Source organism: Ceratotherium simum, chromosome 37 (assembly GCF_057802395.1).
Source record: "Ceratotherium simum simum isolate JZ-2026a chromosome 37, ASM5780239v1, whole genome shotgun sequence".
Classification (NCBI taxonomy): domain Eukaryota; kingdom Metazoa; phylum Chordata; class Mammalia; order Perissodactyla; family Rhinocerotidae; genus Ceratotherium; species Ceratotherium simum.
In genome coordinates this window covers 28,390,529-28,413,826 of record NC_141936.1, presented here as the reverse complement: position 1 = coordinate 28,413,826, position 23,298 = coordinate 28,390,529, and the positions used below count along the sequence as shown (strand labels likewise).

The 23,298-nt window shown below is 37.3% G+C and overlaps 1 protein-coding gene across 2 annotated transcripts in view; it reads left to right on the top strand.

Moving 5' to 3' along the window:
• UNC80 (unc-80 subunit of NALCN channel complex) overlaps positions 1 to 23,298 on the top strand; it is a 198,746-nt gene that overhangs the window by 72,669 nt on the left and 102,779 nt on the right. For both annotated transcript variants that reach the window (XM_087424900.1, XM_087424899.1), the window contains exons 22-25: positions 491 to 663; positions 15,104 to 15,316; positions 18,774 to 18,909; positions 21,770 to 21,903. In XM_087424900.1, coding sequence (XP_087281026.1) covers positions 491 to 663; positions 15,104 to 15,316; positions 18,774 to 18,909; positions 21,770 to 21,903 — 656 coding nt within the window. The remainder of the gene's footprint in view (positions 1 to 490; positions 664 to 15,103; positions 15,317 to 18,773; positions 18,910 to 21,769; positions 21,904 to 23,298) is intronic.

The following is a 23,298-nucleotide window of genomic DNA, read 5'->3' as shown; positions in this document are numbered from 1 at the left end:
TACAACTCTAACAGTCAGTGATTCTTTGCGTTGTAACTGAGAAATCAAGATATTGTCCTTGATATCAGTTTACTGTAACAGGCCTGAAATTGCACGGTGATCGCCTCATCCATAAAAACAGAAGGAAGTTGTTGGTTACAGGAAGAATCATTTTAAATGGATCCAAAGGATCCACCAAAGGATCTTGCTGTTTGGAGAGGAGACCTGGCAGCAAAATAGTATTTATATATCCAGATATTTAAATTTAATTAAATGTTTAAATTTATATATTTAAATATTTATGGAAAAACCTTCTTCTACATATGCCATGTGTCTCTAGATTCCCAGATGTCAGGGTGTGTCCAGATGAGCATGAGGCTGGAGAGGAGGAAGGTGGAGTTAGGGAGGAAGTTTTCAGGCCAACGCTACAGAAAACACATTGTTATAACTTTGAAGTTCTTTTTCAATCTGTGGTCCATCACACTGTCCCTCCTTCATTTCTCTACCACAGGTTGCCACAGTTTCGACGACCATCTGTCTCCCAGCCAAGATGGTGGAAAAAGCAAAAACGTGGTGAATTTGGGAGCAATCCGACAAGGCATGAAGCGCTTTCAGTTTCTGTTAAACTGCTGTGAGCCGGGGACAATTCCGGACGCGTCCATCCTGGCCGCTGCCTTGGATCTTGTAAGTGGTTGGAAGACTTTGCCCATCCTGTTCCCAATTCCAGTTAATCCTGCTGATGGAGGAAAGCATGAATCCCTAATTCTAATCCTAACTGTGGACTTATGTTTTGTTTTCTCAGCATTGGTGGCAAAAGGAGGAAGATAGGTGGTGGGGTAAGAGAAAAAAATAAAGGGGAAAAAATCTTAATAAATATGATCTGGGAGGTAGAGTGTATAGCATCATGATTAAAAGTCTGGAATCAGACTGCCTGGGTTAAAATCACTCTGCATTTACTAGCTAAACCTCTGTGAAATGAGAGTCAAAGTAATAATAATATGATAACTACTCCTAGGGCTGGTGTGAGGATTAAATGAGATATTAGATGTAGAGCCCTCATCTCAGTGCCTGAAATACAGTAACTGCTCAATAACGTAGGCCATTATTATTATTAAGTTAGTATTAGTCGTATATCTGTCGTGTATTAGTCCTTTAAATTCTGAGTCTTGACTTAATTATCTGTCAATTGAAGGAAAAATATGAAGCAAGGATCAGCTGAAATTAATTGCACAGAGGTGCTTTTGGCATCATATGGTGTTATACACATGTAAGGGATTAAAGAGTATAGAGTAGATCTTGTTTAGACAGTGTTTTTGTCAGGTAAGCTAGGCCCAGAGGTGAGTTTTGAATTTATCATCTTAATTTCCTTTATTTACCTTCTGGGTTAATAAACTCTTCATACACTGTAAATACTGGATATAAAATACCAAGTAAATATCAAGAAGAAAAGTCTTTTATTTTCACTTTTAAAAAAGAAAAACTAAAATAGACTTTTATTACAACAAAAAACTTAAAGCCTGTCTATAAGTGATGCCTTTCCCAGGCTTTACAACACGTAAATAAATGACCACTGGCCACTCGTATTTTATGGAAAATATGGAAAATCATCCAAACCTTATAATGTCATTCATGACATTTTTCTGTGACATTTACAGCATTTACTCTCAGGACATTTAGTGACCAGCAAGCCTGAAATGCAAATATCACTATGGTCACCCAAAATGATGACTTGTCATTATATAAGATTTTTCAGTCCTTTTCCCATTTCTGGATATTGGCCTTTGCAAATATATTTTTTTTAAATTCCAAAATGTTCAATGTGAATTGATGTATGCTACAGTGACTGTAAAATGGAGAGAGTCACGGGTCTCCAGGAGTTAAGCAATCAAAGAACAATGAGATGCCCATCTACAGCAAGAGAGTTTGACAAGGCAAGGAGCCCATCCCTTGCTTTCTAACTGGGAGAGTGGTACCTAGCCTGTCACTCCTCTGAGTTGTGCATGGTTCTTCTTAATCGTATCTTGATCTATTCTAAGAAGAACAGATTAAAATAAATAAATGTGACAAATTAATAAGAAAAGGACAAACAATTGAACATTTAAATATGGGTAAGTCCATGAACAGTCAGTTCACCAAAAATACTAATATCCAATGAAGTATGCCCTGTCTTATATGTACTTAAGAAATGCTCATTAAAGTATCCACCAGTTGCTATTTTATACCTCCCAAATCTGCACTGATTAGAAAGCGTTGACAGGGTACAGAATATCAGACACTGCTACATGGTGTAGGTGGTGGTGGACACTGTAGGATTTGTTAGCGAACAGAAGGAGGTCTTGCAATAATGGGATGATAGTGAGGGTGCAGTCATGGTGAGTGGAGCACTACTCGGCCCCTCCCTGAGTATAAGTAATTTTGAACTGGCTGGAGTCATGGAGGAGGGGCAGTTCTCTACATATCAGATACATCAAATGGCAAGGGCGGTGGAATTTAAAAGCCTGGAGTCGCTGTGGCTTACAAGATACTCACTGTATAATAAGTAAGTAAGTAACTCAACCAGTGTCTATGCAGAGCTTCCTATGCGCCAGGCACAGTGCTAACTGTTAATGATGATGCACCCACACTCAGTGGAGAGCTTCGCCTGTTTTGCAAGTTCCTTAAGAAGATTATATTTGTATAGTGATCTATTTTCCAGACTTCCTAGTGCACAGCATTCTAAGGCTGATAAACTAATGACTAACATTTACTGTGTGCCTACTAGCTTTCCAAAGGAAAAAATCAAAGCTCAGAGAGACCAACTAACAGGCCAGGGCTATAAAGCCAGCAAAGAGTTTGTCTTCCAAGTCCCTGTATGTTGTACTCCACCGTGTTGACTCTCTCCTTAAAAAGTTGTGTGAGTTTGCTATAGGAACTTACTTTTAAGCATGCAAAAATAATACATTCTTTATTTTTTACCCGATAGTTTAAATGTGATTAGGAAAGTAAAGGTGACGGAGCTAGTTGAACAGTTGCTCAATACCCAGTGACAGCTGTGCACTAGCGCTTTACGTGTGCGTAAGCTGTAGTGTCCAAAGGTGCTGTCACGTCCGCCTTTGTCTCAATCCTAAAGTCATAGCTACTTGGGAAAATTTTTAGACAAATGAGGCATCAAATTTCTCAAGTAGCTGCTTAATGGATTAAGGAAAATAATAATAACAAATCAAGTTATTTCAACTTATTATTGAAGAATTAAGAGAGAGAGAAGGGGGCAGAGCTGGCTGTACAAATTGGAAAATGATGGGATAACAGCATTTGGACAACTTCAGTGAAATAAGCACCTGATGACAGGGATGACGGACTGTCCTTCACTCGCTGGAAAGGTCTAGGCCCCACGTGCAGAGATCCGGAGCTGAAATCTTCATGTAAATATGTATCCTGCAATGGACTTTATTGAGCAGCTCTTTTCATTCACATATTTTCCACACGAGAGAACAGAAGCCCCAAGAGCTGAGGTGACTTTGCTCAAGGTCATATAAACCAGTTGGTGCTCAAACTGGGCTCAGAGCAGAATCTTCTGATTCCATTCAGGACTCTTTTAGCAATACTATATACTCTCTCAGTAAAAAATTATTTAAATAAATCAGAATGAGCATCTCTTGATACATTGAAAATATCCTTAAATGTATATGGTTTCCATATACATTAGGGTTTCCATAATAAATAAGATTGTGAATGATTTTTAACGGTCCAAAAGCATTTGAATCTTTTAGAAAGACTTCCTTATCACATGAATACATGATGAATTTGTAATAGAAAAATATAGGAGATTTTCAACTTTAAAGATTCACACAACACGTCCACCCTCTAAGCCAGTGATTCTCAACATTTTGGGGACATAGACTTTTTTGGGATTAGATGAAAGCTATGGAAATTCTCCCAAGAGAAGTGCATTTATACACAAAATTTGGCATATAATATCAGAAGGTTCATGGGCCAAAACCCATTCATGAAACCAGAAACGTTAAGAACTCAATATCAAGTAATGCATTATCACTGGAAAAGTAATTGGAATGATTTTACGAACATTTATTGATGATGTAAAAACAGAAGGAATAATTGCCTCCTACATGGAAAGCTTCTAGGATTTATATAAGATACGTGGGCACAGGAGAAATATGAAGCTTGTCACAAAGAAAGAAACACATTTGAAGCTTTGAAAAATCCCAGTAGAACAAATTAATGCTGGTTTCTGACTGGAGATTATTTTAAGAGAAATATTGATGAATGTTTTATCATCAAGTCTCTTGGGTGTTGAGATTTCATTGCCTCTCATCAAGGAGTTCCACACCTGTTTGATTTCCAACTGCTGTAATGCTTAGAATCTCAAAGAGTTTCCAGGTACAGGTACACTCTATTCCTGGCTGCAGCTTCACTCCTGCCATTAAGTTGGGCTGAATCCCATAGACTGAAAATTCATTTTACTTCCCTAAAATAAGGCTACGGTCAGATAGTTACCAGACCACTAGATTCCCCTTTCTTCCTTTCCTGTGGAACATACTCTGGCCCTGCTTGACCTTTCAATCTTATAAATCTTGCAGTAAGAAATAAAATAAAGGGGGCTTGGTGCTTATCAGCAGTGTCTGTTGAGCCTCAAAGAATCATTTTCTGATCATTGTAGACGTCCAGTGATGAAGCAGCTGCATTGGGAAGCAATGAGCTCTCGGTCACTAGACTGGATTCAATGGGGGCCAGTGTACAGGGGGCTCAAGAAGTGCGTGGTTAGTACAAGTTCCCTTCTTATCTGGGAGACTTTGATTCTAGGTCAAGGCCAAGGAGTGTGCAGAGGTCAGAGGTCCGAATTCCAGAGGTCAGATTCGGTTAAGGTTTAAAGGAGCCCAGTGGTCTCCATTATCAGACAAAGAGAGAGAATCCAGGCAGACCTGGTTGGTTGAATAAAAGGGAGAGGTGATGATGGTGGTGATGGTAGTCATGGTGGTGGTGATGGTGGTGGCAGCGATGGTGGCAGAGGTGGTGGTAGAGGATAACAGTAGTAACATTTTCATTACACTTGATGGTTTATAAAGCACCTTCACATTCATTGTTTTATTTGTTTATATGAGAGGAAAGATTCAAGCCAAGAAATGGCCCCCAAATAAGGGCATGCTTAAATTCGGTTTCTCAGGTATGGAAAAAGGAAGGAACTGCAGTCACTGGTGAATTCTGACGAGTTGGACTGAGAGGAAGGGAAACGTAGCTGCATGTCCCGTGTGCTTGAGTCAAAGTAGCATTCTCTGATTACGGTTACCCATGCAGGTGTGACATCACCTGTGCAGGTGTGGCAACTGCAGTTGTTCATACCTGTTGACCTGAGTTAGGAGTTTCTCAGGATTACTCTAACTTTCACAGATGTCTTCTGCTAAATGCATCTTTAGCTTTTGTTTCCTCTGTATTTGGCTTCTCTTAAGGTCTGATCTTCTCTGCTTCCTGTCTTTCAGAAATGCTTCACTTTTAAAAGATGTTTTATATGTTTTCCAATGCATTCGTGATTTTAGTCATGTACATATGTGTGTAAATATAGATAGAAATATCTATATTTCTAATATACAGATATAGATGTAGTCATAAATAACATAGATGGATGACAGATAGATACTATCTGATGACAGATGATAGGTGACAGATAGATATACAGATGCAGATATGGATACAGATACAGATGTAGACATAGTTGTGGATTCTGCCATTTCATCAGATAGGATTTGGAAGAGGAGGGGAAAATGAATATGTTCAGTTCATCATCATGTTCCAGTCCAACACTTTCTCCCATCTCTCTCTTTTATTGTTTGTTTTTGTTTGACGTTGCACTTTTTTTAAGTCCAGCTTTAATACAATTTTTGTATTATAACATAATTTTTATTTCAGAACAGTTTTCATAGTTTTGTTGCCTAAGTCATAGAATTTAAATGTGGGATTTTTTTTGCAAGTTTCTTCAGAATTAAAAAGTATCATTAAATGAAAGAAATACTAGGAATGTCAACGTTCGAAGTCTTGCCAGTCTGAAGGTTTTTGTGTGTTGTAAACAATCCTGTTGTCATTACTGCTGTGACTACTACACGTAGGGATAATTGGTTCAATTTTAAGTCCAGCAGAGCTCTTCCTAACACTCTTTCTCTTTAGTATCAGTTTAATAGATGCAACTGTAAGGCATTTTTAAAAAGACATGTTTTAGAAAGGACTTATTTTGTTTCTAAGTTTAGGTAATCGACAAGCACAAAAATAGAAAAATTAAACAGTTTAAACAAAAGGCACATCTGTCTGTTTTCTATATATTTCAGGTGAAATATTCTATCCTTTTTTATACAGTTGAATATAAAACATGTGCAGACATAGTGCTTTCTAATTTATTGGTAATTTATTTGCATGAGTAACACTAATAGAATGTCAGTTTGCTTTTGGAACAATCTGTGAATAGAAGAAAGTCACTGGGATCATAGCATTCTCCCTCGTCTGTGGATGGAGAATTTACTATGTGAATGGTATAAGATAGGAATTCATTTTCTTTATTTTCTTTTTTTTGACATGGAAAAATAATTATCCTAGCATAAGATATTGACTAGTTCATATTTTATTCTCTGATGTGCAGTGCCATCTTAATCATGTGTCAGGTTTCCATATGTACATTGGTGTGATTCTGAGTTTTTTAATATTCCGTTCCATGTGTACCGTGAGTGATTCTATCCTGTCTTAATAGCTAGAACTTTAAATGTCACGTATGCTATTCTTGGCTCTTCCGTGTGAATTTTATAATTAGTTTGTGAGGTTCCATGAAAATCCTTTGATTAATTCTTGGAATTGCATTTATTCCACAGATAAATTTAGAGATAGTTGAATTGATATTCAAAAGTTCTTTTTCTTTCTCAGTTTAAGTAATATTAAGTTTTTCAGTAATTTGTCAGTTTCACCTACATTTTCATATTTATTGGCATAAAATTGATTTTAACATTTTATTATTAGTTCTTAATCTTTACAGCGTCTGTAGTTATTTTATCTATTTTTATTCCTAAAATTGTTCCTTTTTTTGTTGATTAGGCTTGCCAGATATTTGTCAATTTCATTTATCTTTTTAATGATCTTGCTAATTCTCTCTATTGTATCTTTACAATATTCTCTAATTCATTAATTCCTTCTCTTATTTTTATTATTTCCTTCTTTTCACTTTGACTTCATTGTATTATTCTTTAGCTTAGTAGTTGATTGCTTAGCTCATAATTTTATTTTTTCTTTTCAAAACTGAGCATTTAGCTATTAATTTCCCTCTAAGTACTACTTTAGCTACATGCCATAAATTTTGATAAGTAATATTTTTGTTACAATTTATTTTTAAGTAGTTTTTAATTTCTTCAGTGATTTCTTTTTTGACCCATGGATTATTTAGATGTGTATGTGTGTGTTTCAATATATAAATCCCACGGTTTTGTTAGGTATCCATTTGTTATTGGTTTTTCAGATACTGATCCTTTGGAATTAATTTAGCCTTGCTTTATGAACTAGAACATTGTCAGTTTTCATAAATGTCCCATGTGTAGTTGAAAAGAATGTGTATTCTCCAGTTTTGGAGTACAGTGTTTTATATTCTAATCTTCTGTGTCTTTATTTTTTTCCCCTCACTGCTTGATCTGTCAATTACTAAGTTGATCGAGTTAAAATCTCCTCTATGATGGCAGATTTGTCCATTTATACTCGTAGTTTTGACAACTTTTGTTTTGTTTATTTAGGAGCAGACAGTTTTGAAGTGTGACATGTTTCTGGTGCTATGAACCTTTTATCACTATCTAGTGACCCAGTTTATTTCTAGTAATGCTTTTTACCTTAATATATATTTTTCTCTAATACTAATATGACTGAAACAATTTTATTAGGTTAGTATTGGCCTGGTATGTCATTTTGCCAATCTTTTACTTTCAGCTTTTCTACGTCTTTGTGTTTTAGGTATATTTCTTATAAAAAGCACATATTTGAATTTTTATACCATTTTAATAGTCTGTTTTTCCTAGAAAATTTAGTACATTTGCACAGACTATGATTACTGATATAGATTCACTTCTGCCTTCTTTTGCCTATTTATCACATTTTTTCGTTGTTCATTGTGTATATGTTCTAGTTTCCATTTCATGGCTTCTTTTAAATTGTGTTGGATTTTCTTTTATTTCTCTTGCTTTGGTCTGGCTTCATTTTTTTTTTTTATTTCCCTTTACTAGTTCTGAAATTATTGTATTATATTTGTGTTTTTAAAAATTGCATATATATGTTTAACTAAATGAAGTCTAAAATTAATGAATATCTTTACTCTTCTCTCAAACAGTAAGACTGTAAAGGGTTTTAACCCCAACTGTTGTTCAAGATTTGGTTCTATCTCGTTTTTGCTTTAACATTGACAAAGTAGACATTCTTTTTATTGATTTTTAGGAAAATGACTTTTAAATTTACCCAGAAGCTTAGCATATTCTTTGCTCACCATTTCTCCTTGCATCTTAGATGTTCCTTCTAAGATCTATATCCCTCTTCTGAAGGAAACCTTTCAGAAGTTAGTGATGATGAGTTGGCAGTAGCTCTCAGCTACAATTTACTTGAAAATGTCTTTGTTTTGGTCTCAATCTTGAAAGATACTTTTGCTGGCATTATAATTGTAGGCTTACATTTTCTTTCTATACTTCAGAGGTATCATCTCATTCTCGTCTGGTTTAATTGACATTCCTTTATAGGTATTTAGTTGCTTTTAATGTCTTCTCTTTATTGTTGATATTTTGCGCTTTCACTAAAATGTTTCTAGCTTGTTTTTCTCAATTGAGGTTTATTAAGCCCCTGAATCATGTAATTGGCATCTTACATCTATTCTGGGAATTTTTCAACTGTTATCTCTTCAAAGATTGTGTTTTTCACATTTTCTCTAACCTTTGCTTCTAGAAATTGATGAGATGTATGGTAGATCTTCTCCATTTATCTTCTGTTTTTGACAACCTCTCTTTCATATTTTACTTTCTTTGTCTCTTTCTGTGCTGTATCCTGGGTAATTTTCTGAGCATTTCTTCCATTTCCTTTTTTCTCTTTTCAACTGTGTTTAATCTCAAGGTTCTTACCCAGGGGTAATTGTCCCACCACGGGGCATTTGGCAGTGTCTGGAGGAATTTTTGATTGTCACAACCTGGGGGTTGCTCCTGGCATCTAGTGGGTAGATACCAAAGATGCTGATAAATGTCCCATAATATATAGTGCACCCGCCAAAGAAAGAATTATCTGGCTCAAACGGTCAGTAGTGCTAAAGTTGGAAAACCTGATCTAATCTGTGTTTTAGTCTATCCATTGTTTTAAATTTCAAGTACTATATACTACATTTTTTATTTGTCAAAGTTCTATTTGATTCTTGTTTTAAGACTGCCTGTTCAACTTTGATAATCTAATTCCTTCATCATGCTTTCAATACCCACATTAATATTTAAATGCATTTGATACGCCATGATTCCGATAACTGCCGTCTTTGTGTATTTGATTCTACACTGTTATTTCTTCTGACTCTTGCTCATGGTGGATTATTTTCTTATGTATTTTTAATGTGAGCTTAACTCCTTGGAACTTTATCTCTGGGAATTAAGACCTGCATTAAAAGCAGTGTTATCAACAGACCGGCAACATTAGCATTACCTGTGAGCATGTTAGAAATGTACATTTTCAGGCCCTGCAACAGGTCTACTGAGTCAGAATCTCTGGAGGTAGGACCAGGGGATCTGATTTTTCCATATTCCCGAGTGACTCTTATGCACACTCAGGTTGGAAGGTTTGAGAAGTACCTGTTTAAGGTATTCCTCCAGAGAGGATTTCCATTTCTTTTGTCAGGCACCTGGAAACATCACCAACCTAAGATCACTTTTTAAACTATTTTTGGGGGGTCAGGAGGGTGGAAGTAGTGCCCATTCTAGTCCCAACTTATATGAGAATGTGGGATGTTGATTAGGAGTTCTCATAAAAGACTTTTTTCCTTTTTTTTTTTCTGTTCTACCCAGAGCCAAGTCTAGTCAGGCAGGCCTACCTCTGTGGGGCAGATCTTTCTCTCATTCATCCACTGAGGGTGGCTTCCAGCTGGGATCTTGGCTTTCTGTGGGAGTGTATGACCTGACCTCCCGCTCTGCTGGAGCTCAGGCACTTAACTTGTGGCCCATTGAAAAGCCATGGTCTAGTCTCTCATTAGTCCGTAGAAACCCTTGGGGAAACATTCCTACACTAGCTCACACCCCTCCCTAGACCCCCACCCCAGAATTGCACTTTCTTGTAATTTCTACTCTCCAATGGTCTATTATCTCATGTTAGAAACAAAAGCCAAAACAAAATGAAGAAATTTTTGGATATTTTATCCAGCATTTTCAGGCGTCTAAACCAAAAGAAGTTTGTCTTCACACCTAATCCGTCATACTGTCAGAATATAAAGCTCTTGCTGTTGTAAGATACCTATATCTTTATAGGTATCCTACAGAAACCGAAGTCCTCATTTGGTTTTTAAAATACTTATCCAAAATATTAGCAGGATCTGAGTAAGTGTTAAAATGACTAGCCACCCAGACCATGCACTAAACAATAATGCCTGCCTCTAGCCTGGCAGCTGAATCATTTTAGTTGTCTGCAGCTACTGTAGAAATGGGCAGGGGCAGAGACGGCCTGTCGGTTACTTGATGAGCTCAGTCAGGCAGAGAATTCAATACAGGCTGAGTAATAAATACTGACTCAGAAGCACATGCCCTCTAGCAAACCAGCTTCCACTGCACACTAAGACCCACAATAATTGCTTATTCCCATGGGTTTTAAATATATAGGTATCCTACACCAGCAAGAGCTTTATATTTTATTGTAAGGCAATAAAAATATTATGTGATTCCCCAGGGGCCAACATAAAATACTCAGTCTTTAAAACAGTTAGTTCCTGTCCAGTGTTGTTATATGAGTTTTCAGGATCAGTCAGGGTTTCTTCTCACATAATAAGTTTAGATATGGTCCTTCAGGGAAAGGAATGTATTGCAATTATAACCTTCAATTAACTGTCGTATCTTGGTAACAGTATTTTCTAGGTCCCCAGGCAAAATAAAGCACAGCTGTTTGAATTAGTATTCCAATTCTCTGCTTCACTTTCATAAAGGAAAGATTCACTATACATAAGGATCTTATAAAATGCAGGAAGAAGTGACAAAAGAACTCAAGGAAAAGTAGCCTGAAGTTTTCTAGTTGTGGAGTGTTCGAGAAATCTATGCTGCATAATGATGTTTTCATGACATCTTGTAATTTTAACTAGATAACTCTGTAGCCGTTGCACAGAACACCTTCTATAAGATCCAACCATATGAAATTGTGAGTATTCTACTATTTTTGACCTTTAAACTTAGAAATTTCACATGGTTCAAATGAGATTTTGTCTTCCCACTTAAAGTTGATTCTTGCTTGTCTGGGAGCTATGAAGTTATGATTAATGGCATAGAAGCTTGTTCTGTGGCATTATGGAACATAAAAAGGTGATCCGGCAGAACTGCTGGATCTTTCTTATTAGAAAGAAGAAATTTAATGTGCCTACTTTTCTTTTAGGACCACCAGCAAAATTCTCTGTGGTATGCCAGTGGCGTCAAATTTTGTTTAGATGTTCACTTAGCTATGCCTCTGATGCTCTGTGGTTCTTTCCAGCCATGCAGCATTCTTCCGATTCATTTTTCTCCATTTGTGCTGTTCTCTCTGTGATGTGAATTCATTCCTATCCATTCTGTCGTGCCTTCATTTTTTGCTGCTGCTTCAGATTGCACTGAGCCATAAGAGGTAAGCGCCATCAAAAGAGGAGAAATGGACTTTCCATTATGTTCAGGAAGAATCCTTTGTCCAAGATATTCCATAACCCTACTTCTAAAATCAATACTTTCTACACTACACTTTGAAAGAAATTTATAAGGAAAAAAATTCCCAACAGCCATACCCACACTAGAATGCCTTGACTGCTCTTTCATACACATTGTGAAGTCAGTACTTATTGCTAAGTGTTTTCTACTAGGATGCACAGAGTCCTTAGCTTTGTACCTCAACAACTCCCTCAACTGTCTGTACAGTGATACACACAATACAATGCCCCGGAAATTGGTATTATTCAGTGGCTTCTCGCCTCTAGGACTCCCAAGCCTGCCTTCCCCACCCAGTTCATGAAGATTATAACAAAAAGACAATATTTGAGTTATTCTATGATATCATCCTTTAACATAGACAGCGACATTTCCAAAAGTTACTGGGTTTGACAATTTGCATGGATCAAATTCATCCTATAATAACTAACCTTTCCTTTAATGTTGTTCTGTTTAGTTAACGGGAATTATTTTCATGTTGATCTCAATTCCATTGCCAAACTTAGATTAGGATTTCTTAGGGCCACTAACTGATAATACCTGTTTTATCATCATAAGTTTTTGAGGGCAGAGAATTGACATTGCTTTTCATTCAAAACACCTTGAGCTTTCTAAGCAAATAAAACCATTTCTTCTAAAGAAGGCAAGATGATCTGCATAGGAAACTTCACATAGCAGTCTGGATTGTTCATTCATCTGTTGTTAATCCTCAGTGCCATCTAATAGTTAAGGGCAATAAAAGGATCCTCTGCTCCATACACTGAGTTAGGTTACATTTGCCCTTGTTAGTCCTGAAGGAGCCGGGGTTTGTGGCATAATGCTATTGCAGCAGTGTTGTTTCTGTCTACTGTCCTTGAGCAGTGAATGCCATCGCTTTATATTGGGAATGTGTCACAACGTGACAGGCTGAGAATAGATTTGCATCACTCACCTTGCCCTCCAGACTGGCCTTCGTTTTTAGAGACAGATGTCGCAGCCTTTTCCAGACACAGATTAGCATATCTGAGATGTTTAGTAAAATAAATATTTAATACAAGGAAAGAGTGTAGATATTTAGTCTGTATGTTATGGCACCACAATATTGATAGGTTTGATGCAGAAAGTCATTTGGCCCTTTGCAATCTCAAAAATCTTTCTGTCCCTGTGACCTGCTACCCAGTCTTGCCACCAATGTGGTTGATGATAGATCCTCACCATCAGTGTCCATCTTTTATTAATTGTAGATTCGCACCATCAGTGTCCATCTTTTGTTAATGGTAGATTCTCACTATTGGTGTTTATCTTGTATTCTGCCTTTTCACGTAGGTTAACTTTGTATGTTGTGGCAATACATCATATACTTTGTAAAATTAAGTCCCTACATAAATGTATTTCTTATTGGAATTCTCGATGGCTTCATTTAAGACAATGAGAAAATGCTTAACAGGCTAACTTACTTGAATCATCCAGTTTGTTTGAGAAACTGTGGTACTCAAAAGTGTAAAGTAACCAACTCTGCCTGAAGTGGGAAGGGCTTAAGGAAGGCTTCTTAGAGAAGGTACTAAACTGAGTCTTAGAAGTGGGAATTTGCCAGATGGAAAAGGGACTTAAGTGTCCTGCAAGCCATGGAAACAACGTATGGAAAAGTATGAGATGCCATATTTGGGAGACTGTAACCATTGGACATAATTGGACCATTGAGTGCTTGAGAGGAGGACAGAAAGGAAAATGAACCAAATAACAAAGGTTGGGTATCTTAATTCATTTTATGATTGAGGTGGATGGAGCCTATAGTAGATTTTAAATGGGAAAATGATGTGATCATATATTTGAGTTTTATAAAATAACATTACATGACATTAATATCCCATTTTTAAATAATGACTTTCTACATGCATTCTAGAAATCATCTTTTACCAAAATTTATATGAGTATAAATTAAGACAATTTAGATACCAAAGAGGAACTAGCAAAGATCTGGGCATCAGAGAGACCTGAGATTCAACCCTATGCCTACTCGTTCCCCCAGCTATATGGTAGTGGAAAAATTATACCTCATTTTAAAAAGTATTAACATGAGGATATAATTTCTAGGACAGAGGTTTGTTATGATAATTAAGAATTACAGTTCAAAAAATTAATTGGCACTTAATTGATGCTCTCTATATATTAGCCCCTTTTTTTAACATTATGGATCAATGCATTGTTAAGAATACCATTGCTTGAAATGATGAAAACCATTTCAATTTGAAACTTATGGTTGCTAAGCAGCCTATGGTATCTCTGAAGTAATGGCTAATATTGTTACATATTTTTTTAAAACTGGCACAAGTCAAAATACACAGTAATTGTTGATGTATGTGTTTTCTGTGACTTCTTGACCTTCTGTGAGAAATCTCACACTCCTTCTCTTATTAATTTTTTTTTAGCTCGTGAAGAGTTCAGTAGATATCTGATCCTTACCAGTTTCTGGGTATCAACTATAGGTTGTTTTTTCTTTTATTTTTTTGAGTATATCTTGACATGACAATATGGAGCCATAGTTTTATTTTCCTGAAGAAATATTCTGATTTTTATTTATCAATTAAATAATTTCCTCTTTGTCAAACATTTTCAATTGACAGCATGCCTATTTAAGCAGAATATAGTCTGTTATTCATGACAAAGTGGGGGGAAAAAGACTAACTCAACAAAATCTAGTAAGCATTTCCTTTTCTTACTAGCCAAAATGCGCGGGAGCAGTTGTACTTCCTTGGAGCGTGTGGATGGTCATAGATAATAGATTATTGTTGGAACAAACTCACTATTGACACCTTTGGTTAGCATAAGACTAGTTCTAGAAATTGAATATTTGTTTGCTTCATATTAAAATTTTAGGTTTAAAAACTTCATATTTAAAAACTTCATATCAAAAGTAATCTTACTCTCACACTTAAATCCAAGCTGCCTCTTAAATATGCAAAGATAGAGTCGTGAAATTACGTGAGATTCTTCAGAAGGAGAAAGATAAGCACATAAGCCTACTTAAAATGTCTAATTCTTCAATATCCAAATTTACCTCAGTAGATTCATTTTCTAGATTTCCCACGACTATGTTAGCCATGCTAACACTAGCCTGGGAAATATGGCTAAACGAAATGAAAACATGGAAATTAAAATAAGCTAAGAGTACATGGTAATTCCCTTTAAGGTCACTTGATTGTTAATTAATCCCATATCTTTCTTTCCTTAACAACCCTACTCAGGAAGCGCCTGTGGTAGCCAGGGCAGCGCTTTTCCTGGAATGTGCCCGTTTTGTTCACCGCTGCAACCGTGGCAACTGGCCAGAGTGGATGAAAGGGCATCATGTGAATATCACCAAGAAAGGCCTGTCCCGGGGACGGTCTCCCGTCGTGGGCAACAAGCGGAACCAGAAGCTGCAGTGGAATGCTGCCAAGCTCTTCTACCAGTGGGGAGACGTGAGCTTTCGATTTTCTTCTGTAAAAACGGGCGCTTGAGTGAAGTGAAGAAGTTGTATGTTTATGTTTGTTTGGGAGACAATTTATTGAATACCTGTTATGTATGAGGTACTGAACAAAACTTTTTAGGGGAAAATAAACTTAATTCATTTAATTCTCCCAATAAATCTATGAAGTTAGACATTATCATCTCCTCTGCCTCCTTCCTCCCTATAAATGTGGACATTCCCAGGATCTCTTATAATTTCTTGCCATATGATTTCCCCCCGAGTTACATTTATTCTATGTGTTCAACTGTAACCTCTGTGCCAGAGGCACAGAATTCTGTATCCATAGCACTTTTCAGATCCCAGCTCAGCATTGCCCACTACGCTTTGGAGGCATTCACTTAATATCCTGAAACTCGATCTGACCAAAATGAAACCCTTCTCTCCATGTACACACACCCGCATCTACAGCCCCTCCTGAACTTTCTATTCCTGTTAATGGCACCACCATCATCTGAGACGACAGCGTTGGAACATATTCCAAACCTCCTTCTCTTATTGATTCCACCTCTTCCATGTTGCTGCTGCCCCTTCAGGTCAGATCTTCGTTACTTCTCATCTGGATGACGACAGTATTTTCCCATTTTGTCTCCTCCCCGCAGACTCCCCTCGTCTGATCCATCCTACACACTGCCAGTAAAATGATCTCCCTATGGCGTAGCCCATCTAAAAGCAGAACATTCATACTTCGCTCCCAGCCTCCAGACTTGCCCCCTCTGATTCATTCTGCAAACTGCTGTCAGAGTGATTAGGCTAAAATGCAAATCAGTGTGTTTCTCACCCACTTATAATGCTTCAGTGGCACTGCTCTCTCCAGAACCTTTGTTCAAATCATACCAAGATTATGGATGATGAAGTCAAATGAGTTAATGTATCTAAAGGACATTTATCTCAATTCTTTGCACCTGAGAGGTATTCGATGATAATAAGTTATGACATTAATTTTTGAAAGTAGGATACATGGTTCGTCTGTGCATTCCTAGGCAGCTAGTATAGTGCCCCTCGAATGAGGGATCCAGATTACTCCCCCACTCAAGAATGACCTTTCATTCTTCTTCAGAATGCAAAACGAAGTTCAGCTTCAAGGACTGTGAGACCTAGCCCCAATCTACCTTTCCAGCTTTCCTGCACTTTATTTCCTCTCACAAAATTGTGCTTCAACCAAGTGGCTTACTTGTCAGTCTCTGGTGACATCAGTATATTTCCCTGAATATGGATCTTTTGGAACTCTCCATCTGGAATATCCACTCTTTCCCATCCCCATCAGCCAAAACACCAGTTCTTCAAAGTCTACAGCAATGAGACTTTCTATGATTCTCTGAACTGAGTCTAATCTCTCCATCTTCTGAACTAATAAAGTGCTTTCAGTCTCTTTTGCCACTTAGCGTATTATTTTCGTGTGCTATTACCTCCTCAATAGACTGTAAGCTCATTGAGGGAAAGAGCAAAAGACATTGAGTCAGACGCCCAGTGTTTGGGTCAGTCCATGGCTTGCTGAGCAACCTTGAGCAAGTCCTTCAACCTCGCTAACCTTCCTACTTGCCAAACAGTAACCCTTCTGTATGAAAGTTTGTAATCTACTACGGCACATTAAACAAAGATGTTGATGTACTATAACAATTTATTCAACTTTATGTTTTAATACCTACCAAATTACCTCACAATAAGTATTCAAAGAATGAAGAAAGGAATAAACATATCCCCAAGGCATTTTTCTAGCCTTGGAAGAGACATAGAGCTCTAAATTATTATTTAGACAATTAATTATCCTAGACAAGTTCATATTTCGAGCAGCTCTTTATGATTTAACTAAAATTGTGGATTTAATTTAATTTGCTTAGTTTCAATATCCCGGAAGGGTCGATGTAGAGTTTTTGCCCCTTTGATTCTCAGTATTAAGATTGTTGGCTTCACTCAAGACTCACGATTGCATGCCTCCTTCTTTACAAAGGATCTTCAAAATTGGAGCCTCAGGACACGGCTTTTTGTTAAGGTCGTGGTTTTTGTTTCTGTGTTTTGTTTTGTTTGCTTAAAACTTCTCAAGTTAGCCGCTAAAATTGTAGGATCCTGCGATATCTTTTTACGTTGCTTTCTTTCTCATTGATGTGGTTTTTGTTACTCCTCACTTAATTCCAGAGTTGAAGGAGACCTCTTTGTTTCCAGATAGCCAAGACATTCAAACAACTCGTGTTTTTTATTAAAGAGTTCAGGATGTATGTTCATCAGTTTCTAGCAGTGAGTCTAATTTCCTGCATGCTCAGAATTTGGTCACTTTACTAAATATTTGAAAAGGATGATACAGGAAGAAACAAAATTTGCTAGAATTTTGTTCTTACTAATGCACAGAGCAACCAAACTGTCAAATGCCAAGTTCAGTGCTCATGTTAGCTTTTTGACTCTCTCTCCTAAGCAGGTGTTTCTTCTTTTGTTGCATACTTTATGTAATTGGAACATAAAAGGAATTAGATAGAGGTAGTGTATTTTGTCTCTTCTTGTGGAAAATTCCTTTTCGTAAATCAGATGATGATTTGGAAGAACAGATAACAAGTATTGGTTCTATGAATAACTTGTAAAAGCCAATATTGTCCATATGCTGAGTTATTAAAAGTCATATTTTTAACGTTCATGTTGGGTACTCTACCAAAAGAATAGTGTTTCTTACTAATTCATAGAGTATCATGGAAGAGGGAACAAGGTCTACCAAAAAAGCCATTAATTGTATACATAATGGCAGATACAAATAAAATTGCTGTACCAGAATTAATGACAGCCTCCAAACTCATTAGCATGCCGTGACATTCTCATAAAATAGCATAATCAGAAGCACTCTGAGGAACTGTGATTTCTTATTTTTTACCACAAAAAAATCCTCCATTAAAAACAACTGCATACTCTAGATCTATGTAAATGACCTTTGAGTAAATGGAAATATTTTCAGAAAAATTTTTGTAAGAATACAAACGTATCATTGCAGTTCCTACAAGTCTTTAGACTAAATGACCTTGAAGATAGGTCAATGCCTTCCATGTCTGGGTCTCCACATTGGGAAACATGGTGCTAACAGCACTGTGGCAACAGAGGAGGCATATGCTGGAAATAATTCCCATTAATTGGTTGCGTACGTCCTCTGTAATATGAGAGCCTATTTTATAGTCTGACATACAGTCACACATGACTTAATGATGAGGATACATTCTGAGAAATGTGTCATTAGGTGATATCATTGTTGTGTGAACATCATAGAGTGTACTTACACAAACCTAGATGGTATAGCCTACTACACGTCTAGGCTATATGGTTCTAATCTTACGGGACCATCGTCCTATATGCAATCCGTTGTTGAGTGAAACATTGTTAATCGGTGCATGACTGTACTTTATGCTGTTTTTTTCTTTTTCTCCCCATGATAGGCAATTGGCGTCCGATTGAATGAGTTGTGCCACGGGGAGAGTGAGAGCCCAGCCAACCTGCTGGGTCTCATCTATGATGAGGAGACCAAGAGGAGACTGAGAAAGGAGGATGAGGAGGAAGACTTTTTAGATGACAGTAAGGAGACTCCCTTTACTACAAGAACCCCTGCTTGTAAGAACCTCTGCTTTAGGAGCACTTAATATTTCTCTTTCCTCTTTCATATTCCTACCACCTTCCCATGTCTCCCCACTGCACCTTTTCCCCTATTCCCTGTGCATGGATGTAAAGCATGTGCATAAAGCCACACAAAGAGGGGGCAAGAACCAGCAAGAGAAGACAATAGACAGATGCAAAGAGTTTCAGGCAATATGGAACTTCCATTGCTTTGTAGGCTCTGACTCTTACTATTATATTAAGATTAGCATTAGGCCCCTCTGAGACAATATAGCTGTGGAAAATTCCTATCTCAGAAGAGGTTTGTTCAGGTTTTGTATTTTGCTACTGCTCTTCGAGAAAAAAAAGTTAGACCAAATAGAATTGAATATGAAATGCTTCCCAAATCACTAAAATATTGAAATATTTAATCAGAGTAATTACAGTATTTAACGTGAATTTGAAATATTAAAAGATTCAGATTGTTAGAATTGTGAATGTCTGCTGTACTGTATTTATTTATTAAAATTAGAAGTGAGTCCCACCATAGAAGAGTAGAGACAAAGAGATTCCTGTACGTCCTCTCCACACCATTTTGTGCATACATGTGTTCTATACCATACAAGCTTGTGTGTTTGTGTATCACTGCCTTTTATGGAGTATAAAATTCCAATATGGTAATGAAATTAGTACCATTATCTGATGAAGACCGGGAGGGGTCTTCGTCTTGACTTTCCCTGTGATTTGAAACAGACTCTCTGATTCTATGTTAAGGATTGTCCTTAGTTAAGTGATGCCAAAGCTACTTTGTCTTTGTGGTCATGAAATGTACAAGGATGGCTAGAGTGTAATATTGGACAGAACTGAATAGTAGTCAAAGAAAATTTATTTTCTTCCTTTCCCCTTTCATACCAAGAATTTTGTTATTGCAGTATTTTTCATCGTTTTGCCCTTTCACAGCCCTTATCAGATCAGAGCAAATTTTCTTGACTTAGCTATTGACAAAACACCAAATTCTGACATCAGTCTTTCAGCCTACTGGTGAAAATTGGCCCCAAAGATTCCCTTAAGTTCGCAAGAGTCTGGACTATTCTAGAATGTCTCCTGGAATTGGGTCTGATCCATAGGAGGACTTGAGGATTATCCAGCAATCACAAAACCTAGTGATAGCCTGCCAGAAGACATCCTCAAACTGCCCTCGATCTCCTAGGGATCCTTCAGAACAGAGAGGAGCTAAAGCAACATTAGATGGATGCATCCTCACAGGCCAAAATGAACCCTAACCTCCATGAGACCACATCAGTATCATTCACCAATATGTTATGTCTAGTGTTTTAGCTTTTTGATGAGCTCGTGTAGAACTCAATCCTTGTTCGTTGTAACAGAATAGTTCAGATGATAGTCATGAGAGAACCGGGACTAAGACCGAGTTCGTTGTCTACAGGACTGATGGGAAGAACCTGGATGATAACCTCGGCAGTAAAAGGACGGATCCAGAAGTGTATACTGAATATCTAGTGTTCGATTATTTTTTAAAAACTGTTGCACATCCAGGCAATTTCTGGAATCTTGTAAGCTCCATTGATTATAAGGTTGGAATGTCTGGTTTAGTTCCACTGTCAAGTCAATACATAGCACATCTTGCATTTAAAAGATAATTATGGTGCAAGCAAGTATCAGTCTGGAAATTTGGAGGAGTTTGTCTCTTCCATTCTTAGTAAGAGGCAATGTCACCAGCCACATATTACTTCTGGAGAGAAAATAATGGTTTTCATGAGGAAGTGATGGCCAGATATCTTCAGAGAGAACATAATTTCCACCTACTGTCTATATAAACCATGATGTATATATTCTATTTAATTCAGAAAGCCTAATACACAGGAGATATTTTAGAGATATTTTTGGGAATGTTGATATGTAATGATACTGTGATTGCTTGATGACTTGATTCGTTCAAAATAGATAACTACTTTCTTTCTTTTATGAGAGGCAGAACTCTACGTTGCTTTGGTCTTCTTTTCTGAACACTGATATATAATCAGTATATTTCTGCATGATTAGTGGTGACATGTATCTGAGAACTAATCCTGAGAATTTAGAAGGTCTCTTTGGTGTCTCTTTGGCTACTGTCTACCTTTAGAGCAAAATCTTTTTCTTGGTCTATGATGGATGCAGTGTTTTACTCATTCAAAGACTGGTATTCTTCAGAGCAAAAGAGAATATTTGCATACTTCTAGTGTAACTGTGCCTCAATATGATAGGCTAACTTGTATAAACTGTAAGATACAGGTGATCAAGTCAGTCTCGTCTATGCTGCAGAAACACATCTGGATTAGAGCTGAAACAACTTCACTGCCCCAGAACACCGAGATAGACGTCTCTCATAGAATGAGCTGACAGGATTTTTATAGTTCTAATCTAGTTCATTGTCCTGTATATAATCTAAATCTGATTGAACAGCAATGTGAAAATCTTGCAAGACTGCTTTCCGTTTCTGTTTTCATTAAAAGGCTTTCTAGTCTAGTGGAGCTGCATTTTGTTATTCTGTGATGCCTTGGGAGAATAATTTAGTTCTTAGTGATTGACATTTTCACACTGAGGCATTACAGAATTGCAAAATGGAGGGAGGGAGAGGTGCGTGGGAATGCACAGATTATGCTAAAAGGAATAGGTAAATTGAACATGTATAGGTAACATTCTCACATGCAATTTCATTTTGGACATGTATAGGTAATGTTCTCACATGCAGTTTGATTCTACACATGTGTAGCTGTGTCCATCAAACTGTGCCTCTCTGTGTTTTTTATTGGTTTCTTTATGAAAGCACTCTTTGATTCCGTAGGTACTGTGAACCCCTCTAAATGTGGCTGCCCCTTTGCCTTGAAGATGGCAGCGTGCCAGCTTCTCCTGGAGGTTACCACCTTCCTGCGGGAGACCTTTTCCTGCCTGCCCAGACCACGCACTGAGCCTCTGGTGGTAAGTAAAGCACACATGTGAATTATCAGGTTACTTGGAGAGGCCAGACACGTGGCTAGGTTTTGAGTATTCACAATTTGCTCAAATGTCCAATCGCCAAATGTATCATATAATTTAAAAATTCAACCAAGGGATTTTCATATATAAAAAGAAAATTTCTTTTTTCTGTTAAAAAAAAAATAACTCTAAAGTTGGCCTTGAAATCGCTAAAGATAGCACCACTGGCTAAAATGTTTAACTGGTCATGTCAGTTGTGCTAAGAATGTCTAAGAACCATTAGCTTCCTTTATGCTTCGAACTGTGAGCAGTTTTATGGCCATCATTTTCCAGAAATCATTGACAGAATTTTTTTCATGCTGACTGCTCATAAATCCTTATGGAAATGTCCTTCCAATGAGTTTTCTCAGTTAAATTATGGGCAAAGAGACTTTTTTAAGTATTTAGCGTGTAAATATCCCCAAACATATATTTTTGTATTCCTGCAGTACTCCTTATGGAGTATGGATAGACAGAAAAAGACCATACGCGCGCACACACACACACACACACACACACACAGGTACACACACACACATACATACACACTCCTATGCCATTGGGGCCTGATTTGTGTAACAAGGGATACAAATACTATGCAACAGCCAGGAGTCTTCACAGAGTGTGTGGGACAGGGCACACCCTCAGCAGGCCTCGTCCAGCTAGAGCCGAGGAACCAGACAAATTCTTTTTCTTTTCGTTTACATGAGGCTTACACTACTCTACCAGAAAAATTGTTGCGCTAACAATCTGTGTGCTTCCATTTAAGCAAATTTTACAGTCCATCACCTCTTCCGCTTTTTCATCCAAACTCTGCTTGGGGGGTTGAGGAGGAGGGACAAAAGAATCAGTGCTCCGGGGTGCCTGAGCGTGGCCTCTGCTTCTGCTTCCCCAATGTCTGGAGAGCCCGTTTCCTCACACGCTAAAACATACATGGATGTTTTCAAGTTGGAGGCATTTTTAGGTAAAATACATGTTTTTAAGAGAAACATACCAATATTTGGACTGTGAAACTGCATCATTTGAATATTGGAGGAGAAGGAAGTTCCTCTTACTGCCCTTATTTAATTTCATATTAACCTGGGCCTTTAATGTTCCGAATTGTCACCTTCACTATTGTAATGAGACAGCTGTAAAATCAAATCAAGGCCACTGCTCGAAAGCTATGTTTAGTGGAAAGTCAAGTGTGATAAAGCATCCGATGTGTAGGCCTTTGTCAGTGTTATCCTCTCAGCATTCGAATTACACTGAAGTCTTGTAAAAGCACAGAAGTACGTCTACTTTTAAGTTTTCAGATTTATACTGGTCACCATTTTAATCCATTGTGATTAACAAAAATAAGAATCTTCAAGTTTGACT